Here is a 27,771-nt window from a genome sequence, read left to right as displayed (position 1 = left end):
CTGAGAAACAACTCATCATTTTATTACACAAAGTTGAATCAGATAGGGTTAGTTCTGCGTTTACAGTTATAATGAAACATTCAGCTATTACCTAGAGAATCCAAGTTACTTTGACATGGAGAAGCAGCCAAAGTGCCTAGTTTCATGGAAGAAGTTTCATGGAAGAAGTTTCCGGGCCATGCTTGGTGGCTCTTGCCTGTAACCCTAGCACTTTGGGAGGCTGAGGTGAAGAGCACTTGAGGCCAGCCTGGGTAACATAGAGAGACCCGGTCTCTCCAAAAAAATAAAAAGATTAACTGGGTGCAGTGGCCCCTGCCTGTAGTCCCAGCTACTCGGGAGACTGAGGCGGGAGGATCACTTGAGCTCAGGAATTTGAGGTTGCTCATGATGACACCACTGCACCCCAGCACAGACAACAGAGTGAGATCCTGTCTCAAAAAGAAAAAAAAAAAAAAAAGGAAAACAAAACAAAAAAAAGAAGTTTCTGGGCCCAATACTTCATGTCTCTAAACTTGGTAGTTTCCAAGAGCCCCACAGAGCCCTACGTACATCCAGTTCTCATCCAGTCCTTTCCACAAAGCCCTGGGAGAGAAGTCTTGAGACAAATTGATGTGAAATGAGACAGAAACAAATCCACTGATTTAACAAATTTCTATTAACCTACCATCTAGTATATCTCAGACACTGAAGTTCATAATTGGTGAGGAGGGGTTGCAATATGGAGTGGTAGGAGCACAGACTCTGATGCCAGGTTGCCTTTGTGACCTTGAGCCAGTTACCCAACTTCTCTATGCCTCAGTTTCCTTATGTGTAAAATAAGGATAATAATAATGCTTAACGTTTTTGTTGCTGTTGTGAGGATGAAATGTGATAATATAGGCAATTTACTTACAACAGTGCCTCACATAGGATAAGTCATAAAAATGTATCATAAGTAAAAAGCAAACTTGGTCTTCCTCAGGGTTGATAGGTTGGAGTTCTTCCTCAAGGAGAGTGAGAAGCCTCGGATTGATGCCCAAGGAATGCAAAACTGAAGGGTGGGCTTCCATTGTTCACTTTAGGAGATAGGCCTCATAGAGATCAAAGGTAAGAGCAGACACTTCCTTCCTGTAGGAAATAGATAGGTATGTACATATACTTAAGAATAATTCAAGTTGCTTTTGTCCAGCAATTGCACTTTCAAAAATTTATCCGAATGATAAATGCAATTCCAAAATTTATTCTGCAGAAGTGATTAGAGCTATGCACAACAATTTGCATACAGAGACGTTTATAGCAATACTATTTGCAATAGGAAAGAAAGAAAACCATCTTGCTATAAATACTATAATATTAGTGTTTAAGCTAAAAAAAAAAAGCATGTCATGGAATATTATATATAGCAAGGTCCAATTTTCATGAGAAAAACTAAATGGGCATGTATTGGTATAAACATCTTAAAAGGTTAGAGAACATGCACTTAACTGTTGATGAAGCACTATATTTTAAGCAGGAAGTTATTTACAGAAAAGAGAAGTAAACAAAATTCATTTATTATGTGATTATGGAGGCTGAGAAGTCCTACAATAGGCTGTCTGTAGGCTGGAGATCTTGAGATGCCGGTGACCTGGCCCAGTCCAAGTCTGAAAGCCTCAGAACCAGGGAAGCTGATAGTTTAATTCTCAGCCCAAGGCCCAAGGCTTGAGAACCCAGGAAGCCTGGTATAAGTTCTGAAGTCCAAATGCTGGAAGGCCTGAAGTTCTAATGTACAACAACAGGAGAAAAAGAGTGTCCCCTTCCAGGAGAGAGACAAAGACAGAGAGAAAGAGAGAGAGAGAGAGAGAGAGAGAGAAATTCTCCTTTCCTTTGTCTTTGTCTTTTTGTTCTACAGGGCCCCCTGCTGACTGGATGGTATCCACCGGTATTGAAAGCAGGTCTTGCCCACTCAGTCTGCTGACTCACATGCCAGTGTCCTCTAGAAACACCCTGGCAGACACACCCAGACATAATGCTTTGCCAGTTGTCTAGGTATCCCTTAATGCTGTCAAGCTGACACCTAAAATTAACCATCACACTATTTCACCTCCAAGTTCCTCTATCCCAAGTCTCAAACATGGTCTGGGGATTCGATATGAGAATCCGGACATCTTGTATTAAGCCAGACATTAAATTTGGAAAACATTAAACAATGTCACACTTCTCAATAAATTTATTTTGCTTTGGAAACAATAGCTTTTTAAATAAAATATGTTACTTGCATTAAAATATAATTTATTTATTAATATTAATATTAATGTTATTTTATGTAAATTAATAAATACCTTAAAACTTTTCTCAGTTTTGATCTCAAATTCCATAAATATCAATAAATATTCATTGAAATGAACAAAATCTCTTTGGGGTCCTCAATAATTGTAAAGGGTCTAAAGGCATCTTGAGACCAGGGAGCTTGAAACCACTGCTGTTCCCCATTGAACCTAAACCCTCTGGTGGCCTTAGTCCAGTACTCACCTGCTCAGGCAGGACCTTAAACGTCAAGCCATACTCAGTGACTGAGTAGTGATTCCTTGTTTATTGCAGGGACACCTTAGCCAGACCAGATGAACATACGTCCTTGTCCTTCATTCTTTTTCATCCCAGGTCTAAACCTGTGCATATGTGGTCCAGAAATCTTGGGGGCTGGGTGGAAATGGGCCATCATTTCCTAGGACCCCCTTAGCTATCATGGTGGGGCTTAATCATGCTCACAACCTTGGTCTCCTCCCAGCTCTCTGGTCCTACTTCCTCTATCTCTGACCTCTACATGTGGTTTCCTCTCCTCTCAGGAGGTGTGTGATTCCCTCCCTCCTACATCCTGGTGCATGCTGTTGCTCTCGCCCCATGTCCACAACGTCTGGTACCAAGTGAAGTATAAGGATCAACATTGTCACCCTGATGGTAAAGCAGCAGGTTTGCTGTCCATCACCTTGTCACACTTTCGTCTTGGCTGGGAGCTGTGTAATAGCAGTAGCTGCCTAAGACTAGATCCTCCCCATAGGTACAAGCAGAGGAGCTACTAAAGCCACTGCCTGGTGAGGGGGAGACTGGGGCTGAGGCCTGAAATGGCTATGAAAGAGGCAGCTAGAAGATGTTCTCTTATGTGACCAGAGGGAAGGAGGGCCTGGACTCAGCCAGGAGGCCCCATGCAGTGGTACTGAGATGGCCAGGGCTTCTCTACATGGCTGTGAGACCAGGGAATTAGTCCTGAGGGCGGTGTAGGGTCTGTGCCCTGTGAAGAATCAGGCCCTCCTCAGGCACTGTGACGCCATTGGCTCCTGTGAGTGCTGGGCAGATGAAGAGGGGGCTGTCGTCAGACCCCAGCCTGAAGAAGGGTCTTAGGGGGCCAGCAAAGGGTGAACGGGGACACGTGTAGATGTGCGATCTGTCCCTCATGTTGTAGAAGGAGACATCTCCAGCTTCATAGTCCAGGAAGACGCCCACCCGGCCGAGGCGCTCTCTCAGAGGAAGAATCCTCTCGGGGGAGGACAGGGCCCGGTATTGGTTTTCAAACATCTCCAGGGTCCAGAAGCCATTCTGAGGAAGCAGCAGGGCCTCCCCTTTCTTCTCAACACTGTCTCTACAAACCCCCATTGTCCATGCCATCACGTTTTCAACTTCCACCTCCCAGTAATGTTTTCCTGAGGTGAAATATTCCCGGCCCAGGACACAAGGCTGACAGTCGAATCTCTCAGGGTTGTCAGGCACGCTCTGCCGGGAAGGGCCCCGTCTCACACTTCTCCGATCCTCAGACAGGAAGAGCTCAGGGTGAGCGGTGTCTGGGTCCAGGACCACATCAGCTGCAGAGGAAGTCTCAGGTTTAGGCCTGGGGGCCCAGGAACCTGGAGATTGTGTGATTCCTGATCCCTCATAAAAGGCTCAGAAAGCTAGTGGGGGTCCCTCATGTCGTGGTTCTTTCCATGAAGGGCCTTGGTCCCAGGCAGCTCACAGACTGAGAGTTACTGAAGCTGCACGTCTCTCTCCAGTGAAGGAGCAGTGCCCTCAGGTGGAGGAGAATTGGGGCCCTTAGAAACCCAGAAGGTTTAGCAAATGAGCCAAAATTAATGGTTTCCACTTTCTCTCAGCATTCTTAGATCTGCCCTGTATTCTATGTAGGACAGATGATCTCTGGGTCTCTCTTTAGTCAGAAATTTTCCAATGTGGCTGAAACCAGCAAAGAGGCTTCATATCCTGTTCCCATCAACCACCCATGGATCAATTAAGGCAGTGGTCCCCAACCTTTTTGGCACCAAGGACTGATTTCATGGAAGACAATTTTTCCACAGACCAGGGATGAGGCGTTGGCTGTGGTGGGGCAGGGGGAGTGGTGGTGAGAGACTCGTTTTCTAATAGGCCACTGACTGGTGCCAGGCTGTGGCATGTGGGTTGGGGACCGCACAATTAAAGTGAGTCTCTCACTGCACAGTGTCCTGAGTGGTAAAGGGTCTCTTCATCCCTCTCCTGTTCTTTTAACCAGTTGACAATTGATTTCAATGATTGACGAGGACATCCTTCAAAGGGCAAAGGAGGATAAATTTCCTCAAAAGCCAACCGGCTGCCTGAGAAGTGTGTGTGGCAAAAGGTAGGAAATATTTGCATCCGGTTTTGTTTAACAACTTGGGTCTGACGTCAACAGCTGTGATCTCTCTGGATACAGGAAATGCTCCAGACCCTGGACATTCTACAGACCTCTCCCATCTTCATCCTTTATTACTTATTCAGTCTACCTTTCTATTGTATTAAAATGATTTCACTCTTTTTCTCTCTTTGCCCTTCCTTTTGCATGCCCTGCTGTGACAATGGGTCTGGTAGTCATCTGTGGTGTATCTACCATGCTCTGTAAACCTATATCTTGCTCTTGCCCTATAATCCTGTCTTTCTCTACTCAATAAACTTCATTTTCATGCTTGCCTAAGAAAAAAATATGATTTCATCCTTTCTGCAAATTAATATGCCTGATTGTGACAACTTTTGATTGTGTGACAATTTTGAAAGTCACCTAAAAAAGAATAGTCCCTGTTCCATGGTATCTGGTAACACTAAATTTTTTAGTGCTTCTGGACAGCAGGTGGCAAATCATAAAGTTCAAAGTGCTCATTAGGAGTAGACAAGTGGATTCTGTGTCCTCACGCTCACCTGGCTCCCCTCCCATGGGAGGCTACACGCAAGGTACCAGAGCTCTCTGAGGAGCACAAAGGCGTTTCTGGCCACCTATTTGGACACCCTAGCATCAGGCTTGTTGGGGAACCTCGTTCCCTTTTCCCCACATAAGTCTTCAACTGTGCACAGTTTACACCATCTCCAGGTTATAAATAGCTAAGACAGCATTAGCTTCTTTCAAATTGATCCAGGATCCAAAAGCAACAACTACTGAAATGTAATTCCTGGGGAGGTCTACTATGTATCAGAGACCTCTGGTGATTACTGACTAAATTATTCCAAAAGAGAAAAGATCATAGGAAATTAACTGTAGGGTTGATGAATTGCTGCTGGGATTCCTTGACAGAAGAGCCATGATCTTGCATTGGTGGGACACTGCCGGTGTTCCCAGCTGCCCCCACCCATCCCCACCCAGCCTTGGGCCCCTTGCTCTTCTCCTCTCAAGAGCACTGTTGGCTGCTAGTGGGGAGAAAGCTCTGGATCTCAGGGAACGTCAGCGGTGCTCACCAGCATGTAAGAGTGTTCTTCTCCATCCTGCAAGGGACAGACAGAGCTGAATGTTATGAGATAAAGGCTAACCAAGCAGGGCAGAAATTGTGCATGGAGTAATTCAAGAAAGGCTAAACTCACGCAATTCTTCTTGAAGTTGCTCTGAAAAATAAACAGAAACAGAATAATGTCCTCAGCAGAAGAACTAAGAGAAGTTGGGTTTGCATTAAATGATGCAGGACCAGTCCTCCCTATGAGCACCAGGATCACCCTCCCCCCATGCCACACAAACTGTCAGAAACCAGAAAGGATTTGTGATCCACAGGCTGGATGGTATCAGCACATTTTTAGGCTTCTTTTGTTCAACCATTTAGTGGTTGAACATGTGTCCAGGGGAATGAATGAATGCAATGATTGCACAATGGAAGTAATAAAGCTCTGAGGGATTAATCCTTAGGACTTGAAAGCTCCAAGCCCTGGCTGCTGCTGATACATGTTTCCTCTCTCTTTTCCCCAAGCTGCTACCTGTTGAAGCTGTGTCCTTTCTGTGTCAGTGGACTGTCCTCCTACTCTTTTTTATTTGACATTCTTTCTCTTTTTTCACATGTTCTTTCCCCCAGTTTCTTACGTGCAATTTCTTTCTCTTCCTGTTCAACATCCTTTTCCCCTGACAAAATCCTTTTTTCCCTGTGGAGTTTCTTGATGCAACAGATGCTCACAGCCATGAGGATGATGAGAATAGTCAGGATGAGAGCCAGGATCACAACCCAGGGAGATGTGCTGGGTGTAAAATATTCTGAAAAGGCAGCCAGAAAAGTCCATTTAGTAGGAAACAGGAGACGCAGGGTGAGAGGCCCCTCAGGAGCACATCTGAAGAGCTTCTTCAGGTACCTGCTCTGTCACCTTCTGCTCAGAAACCCCAGGTGGAGCAAGCGATGCTGACTCTGCATTGGCTGATCCCTCAGTGACTACCAGGGCTGAGCCCCAGGAGATAGAAAAGCAGAGACATCTGGAGTCACCATGGAAAGGACCAGGGTGAATGAGGCTAACCAGCCATGCTGAATCAGCATAGCCACTTCCCTGGCTCAAGCCCTCACTCTTGTCTGGAATATTGCAATGCCCCCTCCTTGTTCTGCCCTTACCTCCTGCAGTCTATTCTCAGCAGAACTGCCTAAGTGAGATGATGTTAATTGTTTGCTCAAAACCTTCCAGTGCTTCCCATCTCACTCAGACTAAAAGCCAAAGTCTGTTTTGGCCTATGCTGCCCCATACAATGTGGCCTCATTGCCACTGTGAATTCATCTACTCCTACTTCTTGCACTCGCTTCATTCCAGCAACACCAGCACAGACTCCTGGGGTTCCCTGAAACTGCCAGACCTGCCCCTACCTCAGGCCCTTTGCATAAGGTATTCCTCTTACCTGGCTTGCTCCCTCCTCAAGTATCTGCTTGGTTCATTCCCTTCATTGCTCCATTCTCATCTTTACAGTAAAGTTTTCCCCAACCATCCTGTTAATAATCGCCATGCCCCATGCCCCTGGCGCTCCCTATTCCCTCCTTGCTTAATTTTTCCCACATACTCATCAACACCTGATATAATATACATTTAACTAATTATTGAACCACTTATATTAACTATTTCACTTATTGCTCTCTTCCTTTCTAGAATGTGAACTCCATAAGGGCATCTTCAATGATTTACCCTCAGTTTATAAAACAGTGTCTTGAATAAATGAAATGCCTGTTGAGCATGAATGATGAATGTGTATAGATGGGGAATATCCTCAGTTCTGTCCCTGAAAAAATCCCATGGGTATAGATGGAGGGCTTCAGCAGACAGAACCACCATGTGTAGATAGTCACCATCAATACTATTCTGTATGTTTTTTCTTTTCTTTTTTTTTTTTTTTTTTTCAGAAACAGGGTCTTGCTCTGTCACCCCGGCTGGAGTGCCACTGGTGTGATCATAGTTCACTATAACCTCCAACTCCTAGACTTAAGCGATCCTCCTGCCTCAGTTTCCTGAATAGTTAGAATTGTGGGTATCCACCATCACACCCAGCCTATTATTCTCCGTATTTTATGATAGTTCTTAATGTTTAAAACTTGCTTCAGTACAAGAAACTTATTAGAAAAAAAAAGATCAGATTAACCCTCAGAGAAGAGACTTCTACTCAAGTGTTTTGAGATTCTTTAATTTTTCCCCTGTGACAAGGGAAGAGGCCTCAGCCCAGCTGCAGCCTCCAGATCCCCAGGGCCCAGGACCCTTCAACCCACACTCCCACCCTCCCTCATCCCCACTTGGGGATCCATCTGTGGGCTGAGGATCCCACCTCCACACCATGAGTCTCCAGAGAGCAGAGAACTAACCTGGAATGAAAATCACGGTTTCCTTCTCCTGGCCGAGCAAGGTGCTGTTGACAGAGCAGGACACGTTCCTCAGGGAGCTATCTCTGATGATCACAGCTGTGGTCACCATGAAGAGGCCGTCTCTGTCAGCAGTGTAAGCCTCCTCCAGGGCAGGTACAACCTTACCATAGGGGTCCCTCCACACCGCGAGAGGCTCTGGGTACCACCCTCCAGATGTGCACTCCAGCCGGATGCCCCCATCCTCGTGCCCTTTCATTTCAACAAGGGGTTTAGAGCCTAGGCCTGGGGAGGGAGACCAGGGCTCAGCTACCAAGCAGTGGTGTCTCAGCCCCTACTGTGCCTCTTCTGTGAAGGGATGAAGAAAGGAAGAAAAAAAAAAAAAACAGAAGGAGGGAGCAAGACATAGGAAGTAGGAAAGGAAGTAGGAAAGAACCTTGATGTTGGAGAACACTGGGAGACCAATATGTCAAATAAATTGTGAGATCTCTAAGAGGAAAGGATTACAGTGCACAATCTTCTTTGTGCTCCACGTATAGGCCCCATCACAGCACCAAGCATCCATCTGTCTGCTGTAAATGTTTGCTGTTGGGTTTATTCTGCCAAAGACTAATTTTCTCCCTTCCAGCTGGGTGTGTCCAGTCCAACCTGAAATAGGCAGGTTGAGGATTTTACTTTCTGTTCTTGAAAAAACTTCTCAATAGACGTTGGTTTCATGAGGCTCTAGAATAATACAACACAGACAGAAACCTGCCACACTGGCAGACTCTTAAGAAACTTTTGACCTAAAGACACTGTCCCTTCTGTCCAGAACTTGGCTTCACATCACCACAGCTACTTACTATCTATAGGAGGTGATGGTTTTTAGGAGAATAGACAGAGCTAGCCACCAAAGCCAACCCTTTTCCTGATTCACAGATGTTTATCTCCTAGAGGCGCAGTCTATTAGGTGATCTTATAGTCTTTTGAGAACATCTGTGTATTAGGAAGATGTGGATGCTCTTGAGATCCTTAAGATAACAATATTACCTCTTGAACATCAAAAATCATCACGAAAAATCCTCAAAATCTAGACTCATAGTAACTAAATTATATCTTTAAAAATATCCTCAATAATAGAGAATACCAAGTGTGAGAAGGGTGCAAACACATGGTTCAGGGAGACCCATTAGCAACATGTGATCTTCTAAGGTTTTTTTGAATAATTCCTTTGTAAAGCCTACCCAGCAAAGTATACCAAAGACAGGAAATGAAAGCAATCACTTAAGTTTAGTGCTTCCTGCTCAATTTAATTTTTATCAAGAGAGAAAAAAAATCAATTGTACATTTAAAGGCTCACACAGAAACTTTGAAATAGAATAACAATTAAGATAACTAAGCAAATACGAATACAAAGTTCTACAAAACGTTCCATGGGGTTCAGTGAGAGCAAGCATGAGACAATAGATTGAAGGACAAAATGAGTCAGTGAACCAAACTAACCAACAAACAAACAATTAACAAACCAAGACAAAAATCCTCCAACATTCCAATTCAGAGTGGGCAGGCCAGGCCAGGGTCAGGTTTACATGGGAAAAATCCAGGATTCCTGCCACACATGAAGTACAACTTGTCAACTGTACACTGCTGCCAGGAGCAGTGAGGACATTCAGGTCATGAAACTCTCCTTTCATGATATTCGTATTTGATCAGATACAAGGTTGTTATTGTGACAAAGATGGGATCTCATACAAATTATGGATTGAGGCCCCCTGGGAAGGACACACTGTCCCCAAAATTCAACTCCACTGATCTGGTGGACTGAAATGCCACATAGAGTCTTCTGTATTTTAAAAGCTATTCCAGTCTTCAAATGTTTCTTTTAAAGCACAATACACTAACCCCAGGCGTGAGGTCAACCCTTACAGGCATTTTAATAAACTGTCAGAAATCCAAAGTTATTTTTAATTTATTTATATTTTTTGTAGAGAAGGGGTCTCACTCTGTTGACCAGGCTATAGTGCAGTGGCACGATCATAGCTCACTGCTGCCTTCACTACAGCCTCCAGCTCTTGGGCTGAAGAGATCCTCCTTCCTCAGCCTCCAGAGTGGATGGGACTACAGGTGCACAACCATTCTCAGCTAATTTTTTAGTTTTTTGTAGAGATAGGGTCTACGTATGTTGCCCAGATTCTCTGGAACTCCTGGCCTCAAGCAATCCTCCCCACTTGGCCTCCCTAAGTGCTGGGATTACAGGTGTGAGCCACTGGGCCCTGCTGAAATTTCCATTTAAATGCACGTCTATGTTGAAGCCTTGCCACATTCCTCTCTACCAAACTCTCACTCATTTTCTCTGTAGGGATTAGTGCTTAGTGCATAACTTTCCCTCTGTTTTAGTTTTGTTTTAATAAAATTATGTATTTACGTATCTGTTATTCTCTCTGCAGTTAGCATTTGGGAAAAGGAAAAAGAGGCAAAATTAATATTTACCAAGAAATGAGATGCCCAACTGTTGTAATTCTCTAGCTAGTCTTTGCTTATCCCAGTTATACAGGTGCAATTATTAACAGTGCCTCCTCTCACTCAAAAGTGCACAGTTTTAGTGATAAAACAAGTTTAAGAATTACCTTCAGGGATTAACCAGGCTCCCCTACTCAAGGGCACAGATGAATTTTAAGTGTGCTTCTGAAGAAGCGATGTTCACAGCTTAGCAGGGCAAACCCACTCATTTGGCCCTTGGGCAGGAGGAAGCTACTCTTCCTGTGCAAAGGGAATTCCAGGCAAAAATCTCCTGGTTTGCAATAGGCCTGAGATTAGCTGAGAAACTTGCCCCAAAAGTCACACTGTGAAAAAATAATAAAGCAAAATGAAGTGACCCACCTGCCACCTTGAGGTGCATGATGGCCTCATCATAGGACCTGCCTTCTTGGAAGTAACAGCGGTAGGTGCCATTCTCCTGGGCTGTGACATTGTGTATGACCAGCGCCACCCTGCCTCTGCTGATGTCTTTGCTCACAAGGGTGGTTCTTCCTCTGTACTCCTCCATCTGCTCCTCTGTTCTCTCTCGCCCACCCTTGTACACCAGCACTGCTGGCGAGAACTGAGACCGGAACCACCGCACCTCCATGTCCTCAGCATTTTTCTCAGGTGACAGGTGGCAGTGTAAAGTGGTGTTTTCTCCCATCATGGCCAGGATTGGATCAGCTGGACCCTGGATGGTAAACTGGGCTGTTCAACAAAGGAGCAGAATCACACAGGGACTGGAGGCATCGAATATCTAAGGCAGAAAAGGAAGTAGATGTTCCAGGCACTAAAAAATGCTTTCCCAGACCACAGGGGCTTCCTGGGCTGAGAATTCTGGGGACTAGTAGCTGTGGCTGGTCACCAGCATTCCTCAGAGCAGCAGCATTGAGGCTGCTAATGCCTCCTGAACATTGAAGAGCTCACCCTGAGCACCCTCTATAGACCCTGTGCCCCCAAGGACTTTTTCCTCTCTTCCCCAAGCTAGCACAGTGCCTGAGTGTATTGTAAACTAGAGCTGTCCAAAAGGGTATCCACTAATTAGTTCCAATTGAAATGAACTGATCCTGTAAAATACATATACAGGATTTTGAAGATTTAAAATTTTTAAATATTAAATATCTCATTGGTAATACTTTGCATAAATTAAGCATTTAAATATTAATATTTCATTATTGGGGTGAAACCAAATATGGAAAACTTTTTTCATGTTTCTTTTTACTTTTTTAAGTAAAAAATAAAAAGTTTTTGAAAATTTGCAATTGCATATGCAATTAGTCTTTGTAGCTCTCACTGTATTCCTATTGGACAGCACGTGCAGAAGGAAGGAGGAGTCTACAGCACTGCGGTCCTTCTTCCCTGTTCCTGTTTGCAAGCTTAAGTGTTGACGTGGCTTTCTGATAGTTGATAGCGGCAAGTGGCACACATCCCTACCTGAGACCAGTGCAAGGAGGCTGAGGAGCGGGAGGAGAAGGGAGGCTGGTAAGGAGAAGTGCAGGGAAACAGCTGGCTCCATGAGTACCAAGAACATAGTCACCCAGGACAGGCAGGGACCAGAAGCCTAGGGGTCCAGAGGAGGAGATTCAGTCAAAGGAGACCTGGCACCACAGTTCTGACCTAGCTCAAACATTCCTGTCACCCATGCTGTTCTCATCAGCGCCCCAACTTCTGTCTTGGGTGGCCCCCTTCCGCCCAAGGTTCAGATATTTTCCAATAAAAGGATTCATTAAACATTCCATGAAATAAGTCAACAATACAACCATCGGGCAGGCAGTTTTCCGCCCTCCTAGGCTCACCTCTCTAGCCAGAGTCCAGTTTCTTTAATTGTCACTTGATATTCTTCCACACCCTCCCTTCTCTTGTCTTCCTCCTCCCGGTGAACCAGGCCTGGCGATCCGAGTTAAGGCCAGGCACGGCCGCGCCTCCCCACCGGTGGGCCTCCCCTCTGCCAGGGACCCTCTTTTCCTCCATAGCCGATTCCATTCTGCCACCCATCGACCCCACCTCGGAGCTGTAGCGCTTCCCCTTCCTTTCCTACCTTCTAGAATTAACCTCTGTGTTTTCTTTTCTCCTCCGACCCTCAAATGATGATTTTCCGGTCGTGCCTCTTTTCTCCAAACTGCCCATGGGCATCGGAAGCACTAGAGAACAAATAGTTTCGAAAGAGGAAAGTTAACTTGTTTTCACCTCCCATTAGTTGCGATGTCGGGAGCTGCGGGACCTGGGATCTCAGATCTGGTCCCCTGGGTGTCCACAAGGTCCCAAGATTTCCATTGAATGGTTTCGAGCCCAGGATTGGCCAGCTGTGGGTCAGCCGGCCAATGGCGTCCCTGAGCTTTATTTATCACCAGTTACTAGGTAGGATACATGGAAACAAAAACTCTCAAGCAGCAAATAGCCTTTGAGATTATTGGGTCTTTTTATTTCCTTTTTCTTTCTTCGGAAGCAAGAAACTTTTTTCTTTGTTATTCTTTTTCTTTTTTGCAAAGCCTTGAGATTCTCCGCGGTTTAGTGGCGTTGCTGCTAACGAGGAGGTGAGGCCTCTGCCTGTAGATGTGGGCATGCAGAAGTCTACTGGGTGGCAGTAGGCCAGGGAAGAGGTAAACATAAGCAGCTTAGTTTTCAGAGCCAGAAGAAGTTTGTTCAAGTTGCTAGGTTTAGAGGTTGGGCCGGGAGAGGAGGCGGTTGCTGGAAGCAGGCGTGGGTGAAAGGGAAGGGGAGAGAGGAAAGAGTGACAGCAGCTGCAGTAGCTGTTCAAAAACTACTGGGAAAGAGTTGCTGAGGATACTGAGTGAAAGTCAAAAATCCTTTCCCTCAGGGAGATGACAACCTAGTGGGGGCAGAAGATGGAAATGTAGAAGACTTTCTAGTTGGTTTTCACACTTGCCAGAATTTGAGCTGGTTGGGTCCAATGCCCACCCACACCCCCAAACCCATATACTTACTGTCTTCCTCCCCCAAACGCCAGATATTGTACAGATATCTTCCAGGATAATTTTCCTGAGTCAGACTTGTCAATATTCCCCTCAAGTGCCTAAATGCTTCCTCTGGAGGCCTCCAATTCCCTTCTGATTCAATTCAGAACTTTACAGTTAATACACTAGCAATGGGTCCACACTTGCCTTATGTCACACTAGTGCCCTCCCTGTGGCCAGCACTCTCTTACCTATGCCATTCCCTTCACCTGAATTATTCCCTCCGTTTCTGCCCCTTGATCCTGCCCAGCCTTCATGTCATCTCTGCCAAGAACACCTCTGGATATTTTTGCCTGAAATATTCTCAGCCTGTTCTGACACACAAAGCTTTTGCTATTCCTATAATCTGTCTGCATCCTTGTTATTTAAGTATCAATTGCATGTTTACAGTGACTGGAATATCTGCTCCTTAGAACAGATGTCTGCTGGATATGATTGATCTCTTTTTTTAGGTCCTGGCCCTAAGCTCTTCACTCAGTGGTTGTTCAATGGATGAGTGAAAATGGTCAGGGTACGCTCAGTCCCTCAACAGTATGACCCGGTTGCTACCCTCATCCAGCACCAAGACCAGGAAAGAGATGGCAGCAGGATTAAGCCACTCAAGGTCAAGAGTTCAGAGACTGGAAAGGAGAATTGAAGGAATCACCCAGAGTTAGTTACCAAAGCAGGTTCCTTCTTTGCTCTGTAAAGGGAGATCTTTGATCAGAATAAGCTTAAGAAAGCCCAGAGAACTGACTTTTCTATTGCACTGACCCCTGAACTGTCACTTTCTCATATAACAGCTTCACCTATCACCTAATGCTTCTGGAGTATACTTAAAAATAGATTCTGGGTGGAGTGACTAATAGACTAATAGGAGTCAAAGCATTGTAATTCTTGGATCATACCACCTAGGACTGGGCTGCTGCTGGGAAGGGACAGAAGAGGTGGATATGAGGGACTAAGAGACTGGCCAGCCAGGCTCAGATCTAGCTTCAGATTTTTTATTGGAAGAAATATGGCCCAGGGTTTCTGAGGCAGCATGTGCCAAAAGCATCCCGCTAAACTATGCTCCTACCCCTGCCAAGCTGATGTGAACCAGAGGGAAACTCATGTGTTCTGAGCAGAAGAATGATCCATGGGCAATGAGGTAGCTTAGCAGGAAGCCAAGCCCTCCTTGTATGTGCCATGTTAGATAGTGACAACCTGACCCAATTATTCTCTGTCATGGGAGAGATAAACATGGAGGAAGGGTCACTTCAGCACAGTTCTCCATGGATCTAGTATACATGCTGGTCCTGGAAGAAACAGGATCCCAACTAAACACTGAATGATTCCCTTTTGCTTTGCAATAAACTCCAATCTGTAAAGACAATTTGGCTGTGTCTCCCCCTTTGAGTCACTGCCAGACATAAGGTTCTTCCAGGAGAGGCCCAGAGACTTTGACATGCAGAAAAACCATTCCTACTCTGTCCTGTTCAAATTCCACATACCTGACTCATGGAATCAATGAACATAGTACAACAGTTGCATAAGCTGCTAATTTCCAGGACTGCATAAATATTAACCAGTACATTCACCTCATCTGGAGAACAAATTTCACAGGACACACAGTAGGAATGATACTGGGACCCCAAAGGAACCAAAGACAAGAAAATGAATCAATCTCTTTCTACCCTGAAGCCTTCTCATCTGCTTCGGTGTCCTGTCTCCACAGTCCACCTTTCTCTGCTCTTGTGGACCTCACTGTGAGTGGAAGATGCCTTCCCACAGCTCCCACGCACACAGGAGTCACTGGTCACATATTACATGGAGGTCCTGCAGCCTAGAGATTAATAATAATGATTTGTGGTCCTAATGTCTCAAAATGAACTCAGTCATATTAGGTGGCATTAAGCCTAGAGCACATTTGTTTTCCCTCAAAGTAATAAGCATATGGGAACATGGAGGTCAGAGTAAAATTATTTTTCTTTAAAGTGATAAACATATGTGTACAGAGCTCATAGTAGAGTTGATTTTTTTCAACTCTGTGATAGGCTAAGGTGATGAGATAAGATCTGCTGTGGTCCAGTACAGCCCAAGACCCAAAGGCTTATAAGGATAATAGGCATACCTGCAGAGCATAAAAACAGCAAGAGGATGGCAATGTATGAGAGTACTTTTACTATCCGGGTTCTTGAGACTCTGAAAGTCTCCTCCTGACTTTGGCAGCTGCTGCCAAGACAGCTCTGCCCAAGGGGAATGGCCACTGGCCCTCTGATTGGCACCTCAGAGAGATGTCCAGATTCATTTGCATTCTTCTGTTAGTGGGGTGGCCTTCCAAGCCTGCACCATGGTTCATTACCCCCTCATTACTGCCTTTAATAATTGCATTGTGGATGTTAGCTTGATTGTGTGTGTGAATCTCTTGCAATAAACTCTGAATTTGAGCTTTGATGATTGGCCACTGGGTCATTCTAAAGTCTTTAGCTTCCAAGAAAGTCAGTACACTGACCATATGAACCTGTTTAACATAGAAATTAAAATTAACAGGAGACCTTGCGTGGGCCACATGACCATCCCAGATCCAGTCCATGTGGTGAACATGGCAGTGTGATGGGGACATGTATGGGAAGACAGGAGGTCACTACTGGTAAATGAAGTGGATGCAGACAGACCTTGACAGGCACTCACTATATTCGCAAAAACAGAGGACTGAGAACAGATGCTGTTGATGCCATATCCATTTTCCTTTGACCTATCTCAGCAAAAACTGAGGCAGGGAGTTTCCTGTGTGGATCACCATGTCTGATCTCAGGTATCTGCCTCTCATCTCCTGTGCCTGAGGGCTTTCTCTATCACCAGTGATGTTGGATTTTTTGGAGATACACAGCTCAATCTCAAATTGCAGCAGAATTAACACCCCAGAAGCAAACTTCAACCAATTCAAGCAAAGGAGGATGCAAGAAGTGGACAAATTTCTCCTGCTCCCCAGCTCTTAGAAAGACTCTGGTGTATTCAAAAATATCATATGGTTTCTTAGAGTGCTGGGTGGGATTGAGCCAAGTCGTCCACACTCTTACTAACTCATTAATGAACTCTTTATAACATTTCTTACATAACTGGCTTTCTCCCTTTTGTCTCACTTTATTTCTGCACTTGTGTTTCCTGGGAACACTTCCAAATACGACTGCTAGGCTAAATAGTGCTCCCACCCTCCCAGCAATAGCCACTGTAAAACTTGCAGATATGATATATTATGTGGCCAAATGGACCTTGCACATGGAATTAAGGTATTGACCTTAAAATAGAGAGATTATCCTAACTTGTCTGGGTGGACTCAATCTAATAGCATGAGTACATAGAAGTAGAAGGCAGAGGAGTCCGAGAGCTGCAAGAAGAAGAACCAGGAGAAATTCAAAGATTGAGAAAGACTCAACCTGCTGTTGCCGCTTTGAAGATGGAGGAAGGGAGCTAGGAGCCAGGGTGTGGCAGCCCCTAGAGCTGGGAACAGCCCTCATCTATAACCACCAGGATGGAACTATGGCCTCAGTTCTAAAACTCCAAGAATCTGAATTCTGCCAACAATGTGAAAAACCAAGGAAACACATCCTTCCCTCGCGCCTCCAGAATGGAATGTGGCCTGCAGACACCTAGATGTTAGCTCGGTGAGATCCATGTCTGACTTCTGACCTAAAGATCTGTGAAATAAGAGATGAGTTTTGTTTTAAGTCTCTGAATTTGTGGTAATTCATTCTTGTAGCAGTAGAAAGCTTGTATAATAAGGATTTGGTGCAAATGTTGCAATGAGGTAAACTGAGGTGAAACCGTGGTGGGTAGAGAGGGTGTGTAGGCTACTCTGCCGTGCTGAGCAGACTTGTGAGAGCCTGGAGAAAGCCAAACTGAAGGGTGAGGATTATTAACAATTTTATTGTACAAATAAAATTTGACAACCACATGCCAGGTAGAGAGGATACAGTGGTGAACAATAACAGGAATGATAATTAAGAGCAGTTTTTTCTTAGCATCCATCAGTTGAAAGGAGGTGGTTTGATATCCACCAATCATCAGGGTGAATATACCCCATTCCTCGAGATGGATTCTACAGTGGTATTAGAAAAATGCCTGATGTTCTTCTAGCTTTCTTCCTCCCCAATTCTTCTTTCATTGACAGTCTTTGGGCTATTAGCCACACTTCCTAGAGACCTTGAACATAGGAAGATTGGTATTGGTTTCAGGATCACTTATCACATTTATAGGGTGGACACACCTGTGCTGCCCTATTGTTAATTTAGAGTTTGGCCTCTAGTCCCTTCCTCAGTCCTGTGTGATATGGTTATAGTGAGTTTATTCTCTAGACCAAGACCCCATGCAAAGCCAACCCAAGAGTGCTGGGTGTACGCTCTCACAGGTGTGAAGGACTCAGGAGGGGTGCAGCCCCTACAGCCACCCACAAGGACCCCTGCCCTGTGGCTGCTCTGGGAAGAGAACCTGAGGGCTGCACATGGTCCCATCCCATGGGGAAAATGAGGCTGGAAAAGAGGAAGGGGCGGGTGGTCAGGGACTGAGGCTGAGCATCTCCCAGCTGCACAACTTACTGTATGAGTTATACAAGTTACTTAATTTTGCCCCCCATCAGCTGCCACATCTGCAAAAGGAGACTACCTCACAGACTGTTGTGAGGCTTAAATGAGTGAAATCCACTTAGTGCATTTATTTAAAATATACCCAGTATGTTTCAAGTTCTATCAATGGTAGTTATTGTTCAGATCCCTGCTGTGTCATTCACTAGCCAATGTCACCTTTGGAAAGTTAATTCACATTTGTGTAGTGGTCTTACTTGTACAAAGGAGACAATAAAGTGGCACCAAACTCAAACCACTGTCATATGGAATAACTGGACGAGTAAAGTGCTTCAGGGTGTGCGTGTAGCTTTATGGTTGTGATGGTTGCTGTGGATGGGGAGACTTTCAGCTCCAGACTGGGCAGGGAGAAGGGGACATGTCACTTCACCTCGAGGCTCCCTAGTTTCATTAGGTAAGCCTGAGGTCACTGGAGTCTCCAGGGAAAGGTCAGGAACTAGGTCAGGAACAGAACCTGGCATTCCCAGCCTCTCCGTTTCTTTTGGTGCTGGGCAAATGGTCAGTGCAGTGGGCTCCAACGTCAAAATTCTGAAAACAGGACACAGAGGCCCAGAGAAGGAGGTGTGTGGGAAGGTGTAAATATGAGATCCATCCATGGCGTTGTAGAAGGAGACCTCCCCAGTCTCATAGTCCAAGAAAACCCCCACTCTTTCAGGTGGCCCAGCAAGCGTGAGTTTGGTCCTGGGTTCAGTGAGAGCCCGATAGTTATTCTCACCAGACTGTCCCATAGTCCAATATCCATTCTCAGGTATCATTTTGACCCAACCTTTTCTCTCCACATTACTCCTACACACCCCAATGTGCCACTCTTGCCTGTCCCCCACCTCCACCTCCCAGTAATGTCTCCCTGATGTGAAGCTCTCTCGCCCAAGCACACAGTAACGCCAATTAAATCTCTCAGGAATGTCTGGAAGGTCCTGTTTCTCCTCTGCACGCTGCAGACTCCTCAGGTCCTCAGACAAAAGGAGGATGGGGTTTGCCGAGTCTGGATCCAGAGTCACATCTGCTGTAGGGAGTTATACAATTTGTCTGTGGGGTCAGCCATTTTCGTGGACCTCAGAGCCTCAGCATACAAGGCTTGGGCCTTGCACAGGAGGCCAGAGTTCAGAGCCTGGTGTTCCCACCCTGCCCTGAATGTGACTACCTGATTAATGTCATGAGAGAAAGCCCTGGGGTTGTGTGTAGTGGGGGAGGGAACGGTTAAATGAGGGTTGGAGTCTGCCTAACCTGATATCCCGATATCCTGACGCTGCCTCAGGAAGCAACAGGCCTCCGTCGTCTTGTTTCCTTCCCAAAATTGACACCGCCCACTTACGTTTCATAGTCATAGATCTAACTTTCAATGTTCACTCTATTATTCATGAGCTGAATGAGTTTTCCTTTTCTGCAGTCTGTCTTTCATATCTGAGCTATGGAACATCTTTGAGGCTTATGTGAAGCATTTCCTTACCTGACAAATAGAGAATAAAAATACTAATTTCTAGGGTTGTATAAGACAACAGTGTAATTTAATCATCTCAGGGCAGGGCATGAAGGTAGCATGTGATGTTATAATGGCTGCCATGTCTGCTCCATGCTAGGGTCTATGTCGGGGGCTTTATATGCCTCCAGATCCATTCTCCACACTTCACCTTTCTCCACCCTGTTCTGGGCCTCAGGAATCTGTCTGGTTTCCTGTTGTGTTAGGCCAATGGCAGGCCCTGGCAGAAGATTGGAGGGAGAGAGAAGAGAGAAGCACCAACAGATGGAGCCGCTCTGAGAAAGGCCTGACTCTTCTCAGGCATCCCTCTCTTTCAGCTACAGTGTCCTCTGGGTTTCCGGACTAGCCCCCTGCCTCTAATCTTGAAGTCTAGGGGTGGAGACAGCTCCCCACTATTGGGAGCCCTGAGTCAATGCACTTTCCCCTCTTGCTTTCCCTTAACCCTATTTTCTCCAAACCCTCTTAAAACACCCATTTTGAACATGCTGTTTCATTCTTGCTAGGTTTTTTCCAATGCATATTCAGTACCTTCTTCAGTCTTCACCTCAGTGCCCACAAAATAGGAATTACAATCATCTAAAAATATGGAGGCCAAAGCTCAGACACACTGAATCCTTTGAGCACACACAGAGCCAGTAGGTGGCATATGAAGACTGGGCAGGCATTGCCTTCTCTCCTTGGCATTTCCTATCATCACTGTCCCTGCAGTATTCTTCAGTCTGTGTTATCTGCCCCTCAGCTCCACACTTCATGCCTCTTCCTTCCCATGAAGGTCTGTGGAAGCCCAAGACAGCAATTCTCCCTGGGTCCCTATGCTCTCAGCAGACAGGGTCCTGGAGATGGGCATGCTTGCAATTGCACCCTCATGTTGCCCACCCAAAAGTCTCCTTGTCATGGGGACTTTTCTTCTCCAAACCTCAAGAGTTGGAGAATAGAAAGGGATATGGTCCCTCAGGTTGTTGGTGTAGGGAACATACAGTGATTTACTCACCAGCTTGGAAGAGGGCCACTTTCCATTCTGAAAGGAAGGAGACAGAGATAAGAAAAGGTCAGTATTTCTATTCTTCCCGACCCCATCCTCCTCACTCAGTCTTTTCTCTCTCCTTTTCTTCAGAGTCTCTTCCAGTGTCCACCTTCCCTCCTCTGCAGGTCTGATGGATCAGGGGTGGCAACTTCTACAAAACTGAGGGCTCCATTTCCTCTGTCATGAGGAGCTGCCGGCTGCATGGCGAGGGTTTGCTAGGGGGTGTGCATGAGTGCCAGAGCCTCAGGCTTCTCTCAGAAGCTCCCAAAAAGCATAAGTGGAACCCCCATTGAAAATTAGCCTTTGGGCTAGATCTGATTATTCCAAGTGAGAATGTCAATGAGTGACAGTAGAGAAAAAGTTGGAAAGCTCAGGGCACACGTCCCAAGAAACTCAGAGAACATCAATGTCACTCACCATTATAGGCTGGAGAATTCCCACCAACTGCAATGAAAGAAAGGTAGAGATATCACTTGAACTCTGCCCTTTTGCCTTCTTTTTGCATCCACCTAATCTTCTTTTTGACCACTCCACTCTTCCCTACCTTCTCCCTCTGCAGGTTCAATACTCTCCTCCCCTCTCCTCCTTCATATCACGTCCAGGAACCTCACTTGAATGCTAGTGACAGACACCACAGGCAGTGTGTTAGTACCTTCCTGATGTGGTCCAGCTGATCTGTTTTGTACATATCTATATTCCCATACTTAGGTATTGTTGTCACCATGTCTATATGTGTGTGTGCATATACATCTGTATCAATCTGTATTATTTCCTACCTTCTTCTGAAAATAATCTGGGAAACTTAATGAGGAATTTCACGGACTAATTTTTGAAAGTAGTTATAATAAATCTACACCAACTGAGCCACTGTAGCTACTTCTGTATATGAGGAACACTTTTCTCCCTCCCTCTTTTCTGATCTTCTCATTCCTTATAATCTTCCATTTTTCTTATTTCCTCAACAGCATATCATTTATGTAAAGCAATTAGTCAGGTTCCTGGGATGGACAAGGCACCTTACCCACCTCTTCCCCCTTTCTCCTCAAGTGTACCCCTGGATATTCCTTAGTGTCTCTCAGGACCAAAGAGTCTGTAGGCCTCAGTGGAGAGAGATTGAAGGCCTCTTTTTTCTGAGAAAGAGAGAGAGAGACTCTCCTTCTGGGGATTTCTCCATGACCCACACTTATTTTCTTTCCCTGGTCACAGGGATCCAAGGCCATGCCCCAAGCCTGGGCAGAGTTAAGGGTTAGAAAATACCCAGGCACAGGCAGTCATAAGCGATAATTGACAGAAAATGCCAGAGCCACTCACGAGCCATGTACTGGATTTTTCTCCACTCTGAAATGGAATAAACAAGGAAGAGTCATCAAGGTACATAAAGCAGGGATAGGAAGACATGCTTGGGTATCTGGGGAAAAGGGAACTTACTGAGTTCTTCCTTGAGCTTCTCTGGAAAATAAGCAGAAAGAATAATGAGGTGTTATGGGAGAGGGGATTTTCTGGACAACAAACCTTAAAAACCACCCAGTGCTAAGGTGGGCATGTGGGAGAGGTCTCTGGGCTCAGGCCTGTACCCCAGGGGCTTAGAGTCCCTCCTGGGGTCAGATACCTCTTATGCTTCGTTCCTGCTCTGTTGCGCTCTGTGCCAATTCTCTCATCTCTTGCTCTCTCTCTTTCTCCCTCAACAGAATCTTTTTTTCCTCTTGTTGTCGCCACAAGAAGTAACCCACCATAGCAAGAAGGAGCAGCAAGATGGGCAGGGTCCCTGCCAGGGCGGCGATCCAGGGCTGGGCGCTCCTGAAGAAGGGGTCTGCAAAGGGACGGTCTGTGGGCCGGGGGGCCTGTGGCTCTGTCTTCCCAGCCTGCAGCATCTCGAGCTTTAGCTGCTCCCCCCAGGACAGGGGACACGAAACATATGTCATGAGGGTAAACAATCTTTCTCTTCCTAAAGTCTCAGACAACTTTGGATAAGACTTTGGTAAGCCCTTACTACAACCCGCTACCATTACTTCTCTTGAGATGCCTGCCTCTCCCATGGAAAGTGAGTGACTTGAGCACAGTCACACACATTTTTTCTTAAGTTTTCAATTGGTAATACATTTATATGGTTCAAAAAATACAGATATAAAACGTCACCCAAGTCTCCCATCCACCCAGTGCTCCCTCCCTCCGTTTATTAGCTTCTCATTAGTCAGCTGAATACGATGGTTAAGAACATGAACTTTGGTGCCAGAGGGCCTGGGTTCTAATGTGGGCTCCAGTGTTGGTCAGCAGTGTGACCCTGGACTAATTGTTTAATCTGTGTTCCTACTGCCCTAATCTGTGCAGTGGGGCAATGATAGTGCCTACTTCCTGAGGTTAGAAGGATTGAATTAATGCTTATAAAGTGACTGACATATAGTGAGTGTTAAGCAATTGCTTGTTAAATGTAAAAGATGTAAATACAAATGTATTCTTATTTTGCCTCTTCTTTACACTAAAGATAGCACTCTATACACACTGTTATGAATTCTTGCTCTCTCTGTGTAGAGTGTATCTTGGAGATCTTTCCGTATTAGTATGGAGAGAATTATCTCTGTTTTCTTTCAGGCCTGTGTGGCGTTTCCTTGTATGGAAGTTCCGTATCAGTGAACATTTGTATAGTTTCCTAACCTCGTGCAGTCATAATGAGTGCTGTAAGAAACAGCCTTTTACATGGATCATCTCCCACAAGTGTAAGCTTATGTATCAGATAAATCCCCAGAAGTGGACTTTTGGATCAATAAATATGTGGTGCGAATAGATATTGCACTATAGCCCCCAATAGAGGTTCTGCTTATGTATACCGAGGATACAAGAAATGACACAGCAAATGCCTGAGAGTTACTGCCTCCCTGCATCCTGCCATCAGAATGTGTTATCAGTTACTGGTTTTGCTTGTTTTTTGCCAATGTCATAAGTGAAAAATGCTTTAATATACATTTCTCTGATAAGCGAGAATGAGCACTTTTTTGCATGTTTATGTCCTTTTCTGTGAACTAATAATTCATACTCTTTGTTAATGTTTTTACTAGATTGTTTTAAATCTCCTTATGTTTTAAGGAAATTGATTGTTTATGAGTTATAAATATGTGCGTTTTTTCTCATTTTGTCATTTAACTTTGGTTAAAGATCTTATCTTGACCATTTTCCTCCAATTCCTATTACCTGCCACAGTTTCTGGCAGACAGAAAATGTTCAGTAAATATTTGTGGCACAAACAGCTTCATGGGGCAGACAAGCTCTCCTAAAACAAGAAGGCTCCAGGTCCCTGCTTCAGGCCTTACATTCACTGCAGAGGCTCACGGGGAAGCAAGGTACTGACCTGCGATGGAAATCCTGGCTGTCTTTTCCTGCTGGAGCAGGGAATTTCTGATGGTACAGGATACCTCCTCCTCAGAGCCTCCTCTCATGATCACAGATGCTGCCACTGCATACAGGCCCACTGCGTCTGCAACCACAGGTGCTGCCACAGCTGGGATGACCTCCCCCTTGGCATCTCTCCACTGGACGTGGGGCTGGGGGTACCAGCCGGTGGACCTGCACTCCAGATGGATCCCTCCGTCCTCATAACCCTTCATTTCCATGTGAAGATCAGCACCCAGTGCTGTGGAAGGATAAATCAGCCTAAATTCTTGGGAGCCTCCTGCATCGGGAAGAGTCTCAACAAGAATCAACGATACACTCACATTAGATAATTCAAGGAGGATTTCACTCAGGAGCTGCTTGCAATTGTGTGGTCACAGTGAGGGGAAAGCTACGTGGGCTAGTGCAGTGCCCCAGGGCCAGAAACAATGGGGCTATTACCACTCACCCCTAACTTAAAAACAGGAGGAGAGGGAGCGTTGTCTGAGTAGAGAGAAATATGAACATTGCCCAAACCACAACAATGGCCAACCACCCCACACAGGCAAGGAGGGACTGTTTTCCTTTTATCAATTAGAGATTCAATCTGGCCCTAGTCTCCTTCCTCTTAGAAAAGATTGATTAAGGTTCCCACTCACAGGGTTAATCCCCTTCCACCTTCCTGACAGCATCTAGTAAAGAGCAGAGGCCCACTTCTGCAGGCCATCCCCCAAATCCCCTAACACAAGCCCAAACTCTATACCAAGTCTTCTCTAACACCTTCTGACTGAGACACCCCACAGTTCTCCACGGTGTGTGATCTTTGCTGCAACAGATAATCAACATGGCCCCTTCCACTGCAGGTGTGTTCCTGGGGGTCACTGGCTGGAGAACATTAGCAGGAGATACGGCCCCTATGAGTGGCCTCCCAGGGCCCACAGTAGGTGCATCTGGCGAGGCCACAGAAGCCATCCGGTACACAACTAAACCAAAGCAACTGTGTACGTGTCACTGAAGAGATGATTTCTAATCCTTCCCATCCCTTGTCTTTTGATTCCCTTCTCAGACCCCTGGGGGCTGGGGGTGGGAGTGTGGGGGTTCTTTACGTGAGCATGTAGGGGACAGGAGGAATTCTTTCTGAGGGAAAGCGTGTGCCTTTCTCAAGGGTCTCAGAGCAGCTAAGTAGGAAGACAGTGCAGGCAATTCCTAGGGGCCAGCCAGGAGTGCTCTGCACTGGATTTGAGGCAGAAATTCTTGTCCCAGGTCCCACAGAGGAACAACCTCAGAGCAAAACCCGGGGGCTCACCTGCTACCTTCAGCTCCAAGATGGCTTTTTCATAGAAGTTGCCATCTTGGAAATAACACAGGTAGTTTCCACTGTCAGAGGCTCTGACGTTGTGTATTCGGAGAGCAGCCTTCCCTGCAGGGATGTCATCTCGTAGAACGGAAGTTCTCCCTCGATACTCTGGGGTCTGTTTGTCTTCCACTTCCTTTCCACCGGCATACACGGTCACTACCTGCCTAAGGCTGGATCTCACCCACCTCAGCTCCATGGTCTCTGCGCTCATCGTCGGGGACAGGTGACAGGGCAGATCAGCGTCTTCACCTACCATGGCCAGGATGGGCCCAGGGGGTCCATGTACAGCAAACTGAGCTGGTCAGCAAAAGGGGGAAGCTCCATCAGAGGTGGTGGCGATGGAGTCATCAGAGTAAGGGTTGTCCTTGGCAGGGAAGGGGAGGTATAAAGAGCCTAGAGAGGAACAGGATCCTAACAGAAGTGCTCTTTGTCTCTTAATGGCATGTGAACTTTGGTTTGGGATGGAACTTTCAGATATGGAAGGAGTCAAAGGATCTAAGTGAGCATTAGTAGGTAATTTGTCTGCTTCACACACATAAAAACAGAATCATACCTACCTGAGCAAGGAGTGAGCAGCTGGACCAAGATGAGGCAGGCAAGGAAGTAGAGCAGGAAGAAGTCCAGGTCACTTGCCATTTTCCTCTGATTCTATTTGAAAACAAAAGCAAAAGCATGATCTGTAAATACCTGTATATGTAAATGTCTCAAGAAGGTATAAAAAGATGTATGCTAAACTGAAAATTGGAGGTTTAGCGAGTGAAAGGACACTTTGGCCTGTTGTTCTCATTACTTTTAAAGCTATATTAATGTTTTTTAAATTTTAAAAATTTCATGTACTACTTAACAATTAATTATTGTTATGTGTAATTTTAGTGAGTGGAACTTATTAGGTGCTCAGTAAATACTAACTCCTCAACAGTTTCCCCCAAAAGAAAGGACTATGAGGCCCACAGTCATGGTACCTGCTGCTAGGGGTACCTGGGTCTGGGAATTGCCTCTGAGAACAAGGTCTGCAAGAGGTGTGGGGAGGGGTGAGGAGAAACCAAGGGACACAGGTCTGTGCAGCTGGCTGTCCTTCTACCCCTGCCTGGGACTCACACCCTCGCTTGGAATAAACATTGCCTTTCACCCCATCTTCTGCTCCTCAAAACTGTTCTTTATGCTGCTGGGGTTTGGGGGGCAGATTATTATTATTGTTATTATGGTTAGTCCTTGACCTAAGAATTTCTGTGCTGTCTTCAGAATCAGAAATTAGTTTTCTTTTTTTTTTAGGATATTTATTTTTCTGTCTCATGATTTTAGACAATTTTGAAAATAAAGAAAAATATAAGGGAATAAAATTTTAAATTGTATGTAGTGGTAAGCATATACTTTATTATTGCCAATGTAAATTTTTCTGCAAGAGCATTAACAGGGTATTCTTTGAGCCAAAAATTCTGTTTATACAAATTACTTTTGAAGAAGTAAAAATCAGAAATTAACTCAATGTTTAAGGCTACTGAACATGGTAAAATCAATAATAGCAAAATGTAGCTATAACTTAAATATCCAAAATAAAGAAATGGTTATATAAATAATGGAAAGGATAGTTTACGTTTTGAGGAAATGGAGAATAGAAAGAAAAACAGATACTAACCCCTAAAAGATACTAAACAAAGTATAATGTATGGATCCAATATTGTTAAAATTATAAATAATCATTCTTCATTAAAAACTGAATTTCTTGTGGCTGCATGGAAATCCCTTTTAATGAGTGAACTATGCATTGTTTATCGATGCCCCACCTCTTGTATATGCATGTTGGTTCAGATTTTTCTATACAAGAAATAGTTCTGAAATACACACATTTATATATAAATCTTTAGGGCACATTTCTTTTTACAGTCTCTTTGAATAGATGCCTTGTCTTGGCCAGAACAGACTTTAAGGGTCCTTTGTTCCTTTCTGACCATGATGTGTTCTTAAGAACATGCAGTTAGAATCTTTCATCACTCAGGATGTCTCCCTTTCAATCCACCAAATCCCAACCTCTGTTAAGTCCTCATTCTTTGCACTACTTCTCCACCCTTCCCAGCATGCTCCTGCACGTGGCGTGTGTGTGCGCACACACACCCACACACACCCACACACCCACACACCCACACACAAGGTCCTCACCCCTTTCTCTGTCTGGGTACCTTCTGCATGCCTGCTCTCAGCTTATCAGCCCCTCTTCTCCTCCCAGGCCCTGTAGTCCTGGCTCTAAGCAATTTCCCTCGCTTACCCCTTGGTATTCCCATCTGAAGATCACAGCCCACAGAATAAAGGTGATTAATAGTTCTCCATCCTTTCTATTATGGTTAAGAGGCTCTTATCTGGAAGAAAAGAAAAAGAAAGAAAGCAGAGACGGTTCACTCGGGTAAGAAACGGCAAAAATCTGTCTTTGGAAGAATTAGTGTTTTG

At 45.2% G+C, this 27,771-nt stretch overlaps 1 protein-coding gene and 2 long non-coding RNA genes across 26 annotated transcripts in view; 2 read left to right on the top strand and 1 right to left on the bottom strand.

Annotated features, from left to right (window-relative positions):
- Positions 1-640: 640 nt before the first annotated feature.
- Positions 641-27,771, bottom strand: LOC123638353 (butyrophilin subfamily 2 member A2-like). 18 transcript variants are annotated; one of them, XM_045551940.1, is made up of 17 exons: positions 27,593-27,771; positions 25,887-25,977; positions 25,279-25,626; positions 23,953-24,234; positions 22,340-22,419; positions 22,038-22,058; positions 21,921-21,947; positions 21,027-21,053; positions 20,577-20,603; positions 12,568-12,670; positions 10,890-11,237; positions 8,538-8,678; positions 8,034-8,315; positions 6,293-6,460; positions 5,806-5,826; positions 5,683-5,709; positions 641-1,107 (listed from the first exon to the last, which is right to left on the bottom strand). In XM_045551940.1, the coding sequence occupies exons 2-17, from the start codon at positions 25,963-25,965 to the stop codon at positions 1,058-1,060; spliced, it is 2,031 nt and encodes a 676-aa protein (XP_045407896.1). In that variant the 5' UTR covers positions 25,966-25,977; positions 27,593-27,771; the 3' UTR covers positions 641-1,057. The 18 variants fall into 18 exon arrangements, 16 of the variants coding, with proteins under 16 accessions (XP_045407896.1, XP_045407894.1, XP_045407895.1 ...); XM_045551938.1 differs by lacking the exon at positions 641-1,107 and adding an exon at positions 2,967-3,815; XM_045551939.1 differs by lacking the exons at positions 641-1,107; positions 8,538-8,678 and adding an exon at positions 2,967-3,815.
- On the top strand, positions 22,530-23,585 carry LOC123638426. The gene is made up of 2 exons (XR_006735353.1): positions 22,530-22,587; positions 23,199-23,585. It is a non-coding gene; the product is annotated as an uncharacterized LOC123638426 (long non-coding RNA).
- LOC123638418 overlaps positions 26,841-27,771 on the top strand; it is a 39,816-nt gene continuing 38,885 nt past the window's right edge. For 4 of the 7 annotated variants that reach the window (XR_006735339.1, XR_006735341.1, XR_006735338.1 and 1 more), the window contains exon 1: positions 26,842-27,727. This is a non-coding gene — a long non-coding RNA (uncharacterized LOC123638418). Of the gene's footprint in view, positions 27,728-27,771 lie in introns of all 7 variants that reach the window. The other 3 variants (XR_006735342.1, XR_006735337.1, XR_006735340.1) reach the window with 2 other exon arrangements.

Source organism: Lemur catta, chromosome 5 (assembly GCF_020740605.2).
Source record: "Lemur catta isolate mLemCat1 chromosome 5, mLemCat1.pri, whole genome shotgun sequence".
NCBI lineage: Eukaryota > Metazoa > Chordata > Mammalia > Primates > Lemuridae > Lemur > Lemur catta.
The sequence above is the reverse complement of the archived record's forward strand: the minus strand, read 5'-3'. Positions and strand labels throughout refer to the sequence as shown.

Coding starts and splice junctions, on each gene's coding strand:
- LOC123638353 (XM_045551938.1), bottom strand. CDS start 25,965: ATGGCAAGTGACCTGGACTTCTTCCTGCTCTACTTCCTTGCCTGCCTC. Junction 22,059..22,339: donor TGCTGCTCCTTCTTGCTATG/GTGGGTTACTTC, acceptor CTTATTTTCCAG/AGAAGCTCAAGGAAGAACTC. Junction 21,948..22,037: donor GAAGCTCAAGGAAGAACTCA/GTAAGTTCCCTT, acceptor ATTCCATTTCAG/AGTGGAGAAAAATCCAGTAC.